The sequence below is a fragment of the Mytilus galloprovincialis genome, chromosome 7, assembly GCF_965363235.1.
Source record: "Mytilus galloprovincialis chromosome 7, xbMytGall1.hap1.1, whole genome shotgun sequence".
NCBI classification, from domain to species: Eukaryota; Metazoa; Mollusca; class Bivalvia; order Mytilida; family Mytilidae; genus Mytilus; species Mytilus galloprovincialis.
The window spans coordinates 48,485,517-48,497,789 of NC_134844.1; the positions used below are offsets into that span (position 1 = coordinate 48,485,517).

The following is a 12,273-nucleotide window of genomic DNA, read 5'->3' on the forward strand; positions in this document are numbered from 1 at the left end:
CACATGACAAAGTGAAACACAATTCCAAGAAAATCAGCACAGCAATATTGTAAATCTCTCGAGTATATTTTATAAGGATACAAAAGTTGTATGTATTCTTACGATAAGACAATGTTCATAGTATAAAAATAACCATTGATAGCTACCCGGTAACTTGATTCACTTTTGAAAACAGTAAATATAATACCTGTACCCGCAAAAACATGATGTATAAATTTACAACTTGTTAATGTTTGCCTCATTTCGACCAACCCCTATCTACACTTGTCCAATAAAATGATAAGGTTTACAATCTCCATGCAAATTTCGATAATGCACTGTGACAACGCATTGTGTTACAACTCTAGATAATGCCGACGTTGAAATGCCTACCAATACAAATTAATCTACAGTTTAACAAGATATACTGAAACAACTGGCTATGTTCTAGACAATGTGCCGGTAATGTTTCTGACAACATCCAGCCAGCAAGGATTTAAATCTTGCGGTGGAAACAATAACAAATAGGTTGAAAAGATACCACAGGGAAAGTCACACCCGTAAATCGAAAATAGAATGACAACGCCATTTCTGAAAAAGAAAAAGACAAACAGTCAAATAATAGTACACAAGACACAACAAAGAAAACTAGACCAAGCAACATATATTGTTTTATTAAAATGCAGCCTGCAATAACATTATAATACAAATATGAAAGCCAGCCTTCAAAAGGCTTATGATGCACTGTACTTTTAAAATTCTCAAAGTTATCTGTATTTCCAGAAGCAGGAATGGACAGATATCCCACCTCAAGTTAAAGTGTCTGTAAGTAATCAATGTCAATTCATTCTCCATGCCAATATATGCAGTGAACAATAATTCTAAACATTTAAATATCATAACAAGTTAAAAGATATATAATATTGAAACCGGAGAGAGGTTGGTTTTCATAAAATACTAGGATTTTTGTTTGTACATAATGAAATAGTCAATATATGAATACTTGGTCTTAGCATTGATGCATACTTTTGGACATAAAAATGTTTTTTGTTGTTTTCATATACAAATAATAATCATAAAATATTATTATCTTTACTAGCAACTAGTGATCGGTCAACAGCAACCATCGCCTGTGCCATATGAACCTTCATTCCCCAAGCCACCTACTAAACCGCCTCTTCCATCACAACAGAAGCCTATAAGTGATGCATTTGAAATATGGGATAATATCAGAAAATTAGGAGAACCAAGAATTATAATATCATTGATTGGCGTTTACAATGAGTTAATTCCTGCGTATAAATGGAAACACAAGATGTTGTTAAAGGAAGCACTTACTCATGTTGCAAGATATGCAGGAAGTAAATGATTTCTTTAAAAAGAAAATGAGCAAACATATATCTCTATATAAAAGCTTATGCCTATTTGCATTTTTTCAGTGGCTTTATATACCTAATTTAAGGCCGTTATACATTGCAGTAATAAACGCAGAAAAAAACAAAGAGTTAAACACAGTTGATATAACAAAACAAATATACACATACATCGGAAAACTTATATATATATTATATAAAATATCAACGCTTATATTATTTTGTTAGTACATATATAACTATAGAAAATGGCTGATGTTTTGTATATAACATAGAGAGGACATTTAGTATCCCTGTCATTAAATTGAGATAGAAACGATAATGAATTCCGTGCATCACATAATCAAAAGGGCAACAGATTGATGAGACAGAATTAGTTTAGACTATCTAGATATTCTTGCGATCGCATTATGAAATTGAGAATGGACATAGGGAATGTGTCAATTACACAACAACCAGACTTAAGTTCAGAAAACAGTCAAAATACAACAATTGGTCTTCAACACAGCGTGAAAATCCCGCGCAAGGGGCGTGATTCAGCTGACCCATTAAAAAAATGCACTGGTTCAGTGATAATGGATGTCATACTAAACTCCAAACAATATAAATGAACTAAAATTAAAAATCATAGAAGACTAAAAAAGGCTAGAGGCTCCTTACTTGGAAGCGGATGAACCTCTATTTTATGTTTTTATTTAAGTGTTGTAAAGCCAGTACAACATTAAGTTAATGAAGTAAGAATTAGGACTTATGATCCACACACGTATGAATAGTGATATTGTTCTCAACTACAGATTGAACATAAACACCTGAAACTGTAGCATATATCAATTACAATTGAGAATGGAAATGGGGAATATGTCAAAGAGACATAAACCCGATCATAGAACAGACCACCAATGAGTCTTCAACGCAGCGAGAAAACCCCGCACCCGGCGGTGGTTTTCAGCTGGCTCCTTAAAAAAAAGACTACATGTAAAAAAGGCCAGAAGAACAAAAGTAAGGTGGGATTAAACATGTTTTTATGAGCTCTCAACCCTCCTCCGAGACCTCTATGTAGAATAAAGAAACGCATAGCAATATACTCACAGTAAAACTCAGTTCAAAAGAGGTCCAAGTCAGATGTCAGAAAAGGTAACTAAAGAAACTAAGTAAAATAACAACGATATATAAATGAACAAAGGACTACTAGAAGTTACTTAAATGCTAGCTAAAGAGATAAATTTAACTACTTCTCAAATGAAAAGCAAGACCAATCCCTCCCTTTAGGGGTTAATTTTATATACCATTATAAAATATATGAGAAGAACATAACCCGTATCATAGCATCGTTGTCAATATAATGGAATAGATGCAACTGTCATACAAGTGAGAGGTTTAGATAGATTAACCAGATTCAATCCATCATTTTCTACATAAGAAAATGCCTACCGTCAGTAATATGACAGTTGTTTTTCATTCGTTTAATGTGTTGTAGCTTTTGATTTTGTCATGTGATTAGTGATTTTCCTTTTTTAATTTTCCTCGGAGTTCAGAATGTTTGTGATTTTACTTTTAAAAATAAAATCTACTCAAATATATGTTCAACATCAACATCAAACTCGTTTGTCGTTGATTTGATCAATTATATATAATTTACACTCAAAATTACTCTTAATTGTTTGGTATTTATTACAGTATATCATTCTCAGTTTATTTAGAATGTTATGGAAGTGACAATCTATAAAATACAATTGTAGCCATTTAATAAAATATTTCTAAATGATCATGATGACATTGATGACAAGGAACATGAATGTACAGTTTTCCTTATTGTTATAGGATGTGGATTTCTTTACAATAAACATGATATAAGTATTGCAAAGACAATCATCAGGAATAGTTGTCATATTGAAAGTCTACCACAGTTAACGTATGGATACACTTCTAACATAAAAGTAAGTTTATCAAAAACATGTCTACCAAAATCATAAAGGATGCAAATTATCACAAAAAAGCACTGAACTATTCCCTTTCACCATCTGATATTCCAAAAAGACAAGATAGAAATGTATAATCATAATGAGATAAAAAAAAATTAATGAAAACAAAAATTGAAAACAAAAGAAATTAATTTTACTTTACTCAAGCCGAAGATTTATTAAAAATACTTGCTTGGAATAAAAGCATCAATTTGAAAGTGTAGTGCCTTGTGATTTGACTGTCATAGCTACTTCAAATAAGGTTGGATATTTGTTTAATTGTTTGGCGGAATCATTGACTGCATGTCATTTTTGGTATTACGAGAACATTATCAAGGTGAAGGTTCCAAATTGAGTTTAGTGAGACGCTGTGGTTGATTTAAATAAAAACGACAAAGGCACATGCATGTATTAATACATACAAGAAAAAATGTATCCGTAAATCCGAAAGTTTATTAAGTTTATAATAACTATTATAGTTTACCATTTTTGCCATAAGTGAAAACCGTTCCATCCTGTTTTTGTATAAACTTTTTGAGATCAATTATATAGGTATTGATAACTTTAAAAACTTGCAGAAATATATTGTCCAATCGAATACTATATAGTTATGCTTTTAACTTTGGAAAACAAATCATTATAAATATCATTGTTTTAATAGATTTATTTACTGCGTTATGTATAACACCTCCTACTTTGAGTTTACTTATCAACGTGTTAACGATAAATTTTTCGTCATATTATTTGCAGTGTTTTGAGTCATATGGTATTTTCACTACTCATTGGTGTGTAATTAAAGATACTGCGATAATATAAAATGTATGACAGTCTATGATATGTCTGTTTACATTTCAACTATTCTTTAAAATATTTATTTGATTACAGACAGACGTTAATAATTCAAGCTCAGGAAAGGTGACAGTGAGTAATTAACAATAAACTATGCAGTATTTATTATAAAACAACAATCCTGATAGTGACGAAACGTTCTTCGATTTAATAAAAAGAAATTACATTGATTGTCTGTTCACATATACTCTTTTCAGTCAGGTATATTCATTGGATTACATACTGTATATTTGCTACCTGGTAGATAGTTTGTCAGCAATCACATCTCTTATTTAGTATATAAGACCATTACAGCTGACATAATATTGTGATGCTTTGTTGATGATGATCCGGTTTGTGTTGAGAAGTCTTACGGCCATAGTAATACCTGTTGTAACCTTACTACTGTTTCATGTTTAAGCTGAATTAGTTTCTTACTACTTAAGAAACAGATCGAATAGGAAGAATAAAGCTAGATATACATATTTAAACATCTTATATTCAAGACACCTTTTGCGTTACTATCCTGTAATTCATTTCAGCAATACTTTGTTCAATGAGTGAGGTACAAGTAGATTCAAACTTTTCTTGTGGTGTTTTTTTTTATTCTTTAAGATTATGTTGTAATCAGTTACATGTATCCTATTTACTTTTATTCGTTGTAGGCAAAAGAAAACAATACTAAAGTCGATTTAATGAAGGTGAGTCTCTATAGAAACCACATAACAACAATACTCATATTGATAAGAAAATTGATTTTAAAGTGTTCCATTCTACTTTTTTATTAGTAGTTACAAGTTCGATGGAAAAACGAAAGCAAAACTATGAATCGCTTTACTATAATGCAAGGTATTTGTTTTTATACATTTTGCGTTTAAGCCGGGTTTTTTTTTCAGCTAACGTAAAAAATTATAAGATTTATTTTCTATGAATTATCTTAAGAACAGTGATAGGTTTTAAAAAAATAAGGTTAAACAAGAAAATAATTTGAATAAATTATTGGGGTTTTTTTTCCTAAACAAATGTAGTCCCTTAATAACCTAACTGTTGTATAAAAAGTAAAATCACAAAAATACTGAACTAAGAGGAAAATTCAAAACGAAAACTCCCTAATCAAATGGCAAAATCAAATGATAAGATAATATCAAATGAATAAACAAAGGGATAAAACAGGTATAGCTGTATTATCGTTTGATATGTTTGGTTTGAATATATGCATGCGAAATCGTTAAACTCGATGTATGAAAAAAAAGTTTGATACTGAACATAATCAAAATAGCCTTAGCATTGATGTACATGTACATATAAAAAAGGACATCATTTGTAGCAAATATTAGAGTAAGCAAAAGGTTGAAAGTGGTTTCAAATTGTACTGGCGTTTGCAAATAGTGTTTGGTAATGTTGAGCTAGTTAAGAAAGAAATAAAGCAAATACTGCAAAAGAGAAATTTTTTTTTTTTTTATCTCTTTTAGCTTTTAGAAATAGAGAATTACATCAACACAGAGGGGAAAGTTAAATTCGAAGATGTGACTTTGAGAGACAGAAGTTCAATTAATTCATCTGAGAGTGCCAAAGGTATATTAGTATTTTATTTTTAATAGTAAAGAAAATGTGAAAACAGAATATCAAGTTTAAGTCTTTCAAAGAATCTACTACTATCATATACTCAAAAAGATTACATTCCCTATGGCGTTGTTGGTTGTCTTCTACTTTTATAGAATAGGGACAAAACATAACAGAGTCAAACTCATAGATTGAAAATAACTGACAACGCCATGGATATAAAATAAAAAGACAAAAAGACAAAAAATAGTACAGAAGACACAACATAGAAACCTAAGGACTAAGCAACACGAAACCCACTAAAAACTACGGATACTCTCAGATGCTCTGGAAGGGCAAGCAGATCCTGCTCCACATGTGGAACTCGTAGTGTTGCTTATGTTATTACAAATCCGGGACATAATCATATTAGGTAGATCACATTCGCTGGCTGTGTGGTATTGGTTTGCTCATTTTAAAAACCGTATAGTCACCTTAGATCATTTGGTCTTTGGTGGAGATCTGTCTCATTGATAATCCTACCAAATCTTTTCTTTCTTAAATTTGAACACTAAACTAGGAAAACCAATTGTTTATGTCGTCTCTGTTAAAACAATGATCATATCTCCTATAGCGTTTAAAATTAGGAGATAACTGTTTTGAATATAAGTACCAACGTCATGAATTGGTGATTTGATGATCGTATTTATGTCTACTGGATGTGTGTACGCGGATCCAGAAAACAGGTATTTGCGACCATCAAATCATCAATTGATGGCGTCAAAGCAAGAAAAAATAATGAAACCTCGAGTGTAATGAAACTGTCATTAAACATAGAATCATACATTTAAATATGTCATACATTGTCTGCGATTGCGCTTACAACAATTAAGAATGATGCCACGAAAATTAATGTTTACATTAACCAATAAAAATGAACGTTACAAAAGAGGTGTGAACGATGTTCAATTGGAATGTAGATTCAATTGTTTGAATTATAAAATCTTATGAAAAATCTTTCAATAAAAAAAATTACAACTCTGTATCATTCAATCCGGATTCACAAAAGCGATAATTCATTGTCGTCCATGGCCATCTTGGGATAATAAAAAAGTGCTCGCAAATGTAAACCAATAATTGTGCTCTTGTAACCTAAACTAAGGATACAAATTCAGATATGACATGTATTATAAGCATCACTTATTACGCTCAATTAAATTTAATGTTTCAGAAATCAGAATTCCAGTTGTTTTGTTTGTAATAAATGGTGGACTAGATACACTGGAACATGTAATTAGAGCTATCTACACAAACATATCGGTTGTAGTTGTTAAAGGCACTGGTGGAACAGCTGATCTAATTGCCTTATGTCTTAAAGAGTAAGTTAATAAGTAGCTTTAATTGTTTTTCCTCGTTCATATACACTTCTCAATAATTAACAAGTATTCATTTGGAACAACGTTTAATATAAATGTACTGTTTAAGATATAGTTAGAATGATTAGACATGTTAGATTTTCGTGCATACGAAATCTTAAACTACATAAAATATTTGAAAGAGTCCATTATAACGAAATTGCACTAATAAAAGATATTTCTGGTTCGTAAGTAAAAAAACTACAAAAACGCGGAACAAAAATTCGGCGGGGTTAAACGTGATTTTTGAGATATCAACCCTCCCCTATATCACTAAACAATGTAGAATGTTTAATGTATGCATTAGAATTTTACCACAAGGAATTCCAATATCTACATATGAAAGGTACGTTGAGTTGTATAATTGGGAAAATATTGGTAAATGAAGGCAACAGTAGTATACTGCTGCTCGTAATTCATAAATCGATTAAAAAAAAACCAACAAATCCGTAAGCTGAGGGAAACGCATCAATTATAAGAGGAGAACAACGACACAACATTAACACGACTTTAAAATATAACACACACAGACACAAACTATAATATAACAATGGCCATTTTCCTGACTTGATACAGGACATTTTTAGAAAACAAATAGTGGGTTGAACCTGGTAGTGTGGCATGCCAAACCTTTCGCTGTTATGGCAATGTTAAATATAACATTAATATGACAACATTACATGTCAGGACTACATTACAAATAAATGGGTGAACATATAGGACAGAGAAACGAACGAATAATAGCTAACAATAGGTACAAGGTTTAACATTTAATACGCCAGACGTGCATTTTGTGCACACAAGGATCTTCAGTGACGCTCAGATGTAAAGCCAATACCAATACAAAGTTAAAGAGCACTGAGGACCAAAAGTTCATAAAAGTTGTGACCAATACAGCTTGGATTTTCTGGGATAAGAACATCCTTATAATAGGGATCATTGTTACACAGATCATATAATCGATGAATTACATGGTGTGATTCCTTTGTTTTTCTATTTCTAATCTATGTACCTAAAAGTATCAAACAGATAATCAATGCCTATTCGTGTATCATTCAATATTAAATAAGTTTTACTCTTCCAGAGAACTTTAATAATAAGTAGTTGGCAGTGCCTTGTTTGTTACTTGATAATTGTTGCAAAGATGGACATAAAATCTTTACGTATATTTGCAGCATGACAAAAGTGAAAAGAAAATTACCAGCAATGTTTGCAAAACGGTTTAGTGATGACATGTATGAAAAAGTTGAAGAAATTCTCAATCGAATTGTCAAAAGAGATTGGATGGTATTTGAAAAGTTTTCCTTTTAAAATTTTAGTATAAGTCTTGGAAAAGAAATAACAGTCAGTATTAATAAAAACATCATGTCGTTCAAAATATTCTAAAATCAGTAGCTCCAATTCTTAGAAGGATTCATACAACAATGTAGTCGAGCTTTTAATCGTAAATAAATGGATGGAAAATACTCCCCCCTTCCCCCCTCAAATAAAGCAACCATTAAACAAAACAAAATCAGAAACACAGGTTCGTGAGGTTTAGTATGATATTTAGATTAGTTAATTTGTATCCTTCAACAGTTAGTCTACAAATAAAAAAAAAAATTGTTCAGTTGTAAATTATAAATAGTGTTACGCAGCAATAATAAATAGGATTAAATGACGATATTATAGGTCACGAGTAAATAAATACCTGAAGCCAACAGAAAAACACAGCAAACACACAATAGTTTACAAAAACATTACAATTGGTATACCAGTGTAGTACTGTTGATAACTGAAACAGTCGGAGATTAAACAGCACGAAGTACACAAACAATCAAGACATGCTCCATATTTGTAAATGAATTAGATAATGTATGACCTAATTATAGTAAAGTTAATGCAAAAAGTACAATAAATGATCCATCTTTCCCAAAAGGAATTCCAATTCTGTCTTTAAAACATAGGATTTATATGTCATATGTTTTTAATTTTGTTTTTTACTTCTGAGAAAAAAAAAACTTTAATATTGTATCTCTATTGAGATAGAGAACGGTTTGTTATCAAAAGCAATACATACATCGTCAAAAGATTATAAGATATAACCAATATCTTAAGTAACTTTAAATCACAGGCAAAAGTAAAACAAGTTATTTCTAAAACTTCTGTTTAAGTATTTGATAATAAATTTTAGAATCAACGCTAAAAAACCTGACATATCTATATGATTCATATAAGTAAAAGTCTTTTTTTTATAAGTCGTTGTTTTGCCCTCAAGTGCAGTCATTTCACATCTAATATGAATTGAATCATATTTTGCGCATACTTTGATAATATTTAACTTTTGTTGCAGATTTCAATATTCAATGTAAAGAAAAATAATCATAAGGAACTATGGGAAAAGTTAACCGATGGTATAATGCGAGCATGGTCATTTGAAGAGAAAAAAGGTGCTACTCTTTAAAAGTTGCGAATTTAAACATAACAATTTCAAAACACAAAATTTAGTTTATGATCTTAATGACGTCATCACTTTACCGTCCGTCGTCTAATAGCTCTATCGTGAGAAAATGCTGATGTGAAATCCGTAATCATGTAGCTTCACGTTTTATGTTCGCCAAACACATGGACTGTACAGTTTCTTTCATATTTAATTCATTTATCAATATAAAAAGGAAGATGGGGTATGATTGTCAAAGAGACAACTATCCACAAGAGACCAAAACAGACATTAACAACTGTAGGTCACCGTACGGCCTTCAACAATGAGCAGAACCAATACCGCATAGTCAGCTATAAAAGACCCTGATAAGACAATGTAAAACAATTCAAACGAGAAAACTAACGGCCTTATTTATATAAAAAAAAATGAACGAAAAACAAATAGGTAACACATAAACAAACGACAATTACAGGCTCCTGACTTGGGACAGGCACATACATAAATAATGTGGCGGGGTTAAACATGTTAGCGGGATCCTAGCCCTCCCCCTAACCTGGGACAGTGGTATAACAGTACAACATAAGAACGAACTATAAAAATCAGTTGAAAAAAGGCTTAACTCATCAGATGGACAAAAATGCAAGTGGACGTGGCCGGGTACTAATACATCCCGACACAAAAAGACACAATAAACAGATCTGAGAGTACTCACAGTTATCTGACACTAGTTCAAAGTCACTAACAACTAATAAAAAATCATGCATCTAAGACTAAACTATCAATCCCTACACATCCAGCATCCAATGGTGTAAAGACGTCATTAACAGCCAGAGAAAAACATGACCTTGTTCAATGCAAAACCCTTTTTGATCTGGAGTGTTTAACAATGTGACATTCTGTATTTCCTGGTTGATGAGCATATGTAGTGTCTTATGCCAGAGACAATTTTAATTTGCAGGATATTATTACAACAAATGTCATCAATATGACCAGAATGGGCAGTCTTGTGCTACATGTGCTAAATTTTGAATTACCATATATTTATGGCATAGTCCTGAACAGCTGCGTTCAAATCACAAATGTTTGCCGCCGAATTCATATGACGTCTTGGAACATTAAAGCAAGAACTAAATTTGATAGGTCACAAACAGTTTATTTGTATCGAATTTTTAGACCATATAAATATTTAAAAAAAAGAACAAATGGATCAAATGGTGTCGTGTTTATCCGTTTCGAGTCAATCACTGGCTACCGTGCAAAATAAAGATAATTCAAATAAAATGTGGTTTATATATACGGTTATGTATATATTTCTTCAGATGTTCATTTATTACATTAATGTCGGCGCCATTTAGAGCTTGTTTTGTTATGTTTGACATATAAGTTGTAGTGACTGACAGCTAAAGATATTTTTATACATTATGAGCATGAATATACCTCTAAGCGGTGTCATTTCAATATTCCTATGTTGACCGCTATTCATACCAATTAAAAGGAGGTGTAAGTAAAACATCTTATGTTTCCATTTAATTTTACAGATGAATCTTATCTGAAAACAGATCTCATGATCCTAAGCCAAATGGATTTTATTTCTAAGTATGTCGCTGAAATAGACAGTTTATCGAAGAAAGAATTATTTGGTGGCTATGATATGCAAACACAGAGTAAAAGTCGAGTTGATCTTCAGCATGTTCAGGTAGAACTAACATAGCAATAAATAACTTCAAATAAGTCAATTAACGTCAAGGAATCTATACCATTAAATGAAAAGACATATTTGTGTGTGTCCGCTTCTCTTCCTTCCACTAACGAAGTAATCATCATGCCTTGATGAAAAGAAATGTTTTAAAATTATGGATAATTTTCATTTGCATTTGGGAATAGGACAATTATTTTCGCGTTTTTCTGTATACTTTGATCATATATGTACTATAAATGATTTTAAAAGTGTATCTGCTTTTCACTATCAATTCCAATTGTACTATCCACGGTGGTTACTGATATATTATGTATATAGAGTCTTAATTTGATAATATTTCAGTGACCGTCGAAGATAGTAAACTTGTAATTGATAGTAAATAGCAAATATACTTCATGTATAGTAAATTAAAATTATAGTTTACAAGAAAAAACGCGAAAACAATTGAAATTTACAACAACAAAATATAACTGACTTTGGAAAAAAGAGGATCGCTTAAAAAATATTCTGTCCCCAAGTAATTATGACTTTTGATACCTTTTCCGAAATTCTCCAGTCAAAGATATTTTACAAACATTCATCCTACAACAGTTTACATACTTTTCAACACGCTCTAAATACTCGACATTTCGTAGGTGTGTTCTACATCAATCGACAACAAATGTGATTCCATTTCCCAGCAGAAACCTTTTTTATGTTGGTTGGATAATGAGAGGGGTTTTCTCTATCAACTATAAAAACTAATTTAGCCATACAATTTTCAGTGGCGACAAGAAATTTAGCATATATAAAAGTTCTTACATTTTCTGTGTTTGTTTGTGCAAAGTATTTCAAAAATATTCCAAAAAATAATTATTTAGTAAGTTACATTCGATACTAGGCGGACGATTATCTGCTGCTTCTTTAAAACGTTTAGCTAATATAATTGAAAATAAAATTAGGGAATATGTCATAGAGACAACAACCAAATCAAAAAGCCGATAAAAGCCGAATTCGACCAATTGGTAAACTGATAAAATTGTATAGACTTTAAAGGTTTGATTTAATCTATCAG

At 31.2% G+C, this 12,273-nt stretch overlaps 1 protein-coding gene across 1 annotated transcript in view; it reads left to right on the forward strand.

The window, feature by feature from the left end:
- The first annotated feature begins 1,084 nt into the window (after positions 1 to 1,084).
- LOC143083157 (transient receptor potential cation channel subfamily M member-like 2) overlaps positions 1,085 to 12,273 on the forward strand; it is a 31,694-nt gene continuing 20,505 nt past the window's right edge. Inside the window, exons 1-9 of the mRNA XM_076259388.1 lie at positions 1,085 to 1,340; positions 3,174 to 3,289; positions 4,199 to 4,234; positions 4,807 to 4,842; positions 5,614 to 5,716; positions 6,915 to 7,062; positions 8,274 to 8,385; positions 9,431 to 9,527; positions 11,059 to 11,216. Of these exons, the coding sequence (XP_076115503.1) occupies positions 1,295 to 1,340; positions 3,174 to 3,289; positions 4,199 to 4,234; positions 4,807 to 4,842; positions 5,614 to 5,716; positions 6,915 to 7,062; positions 8,274 to 8,385; positions 9,431 to 9,527; positions 11,059 to 11,216 (852 nt within the window). The 5' untranslated portion in view covers positions 1,085 to 1,294. The remainder of the gene's footprint in view (positions 1,341 to 3,173; positions 3,290 to 4,198; positions 4,235 to 4,806; positions 4,843 to 5,613; positions 5,717 to 6,914; positions 7,063 to 8,273; positions 8,386 to 9,430; positions 9,528 to 11,058; positions 11,217 to 12,273) is intronic.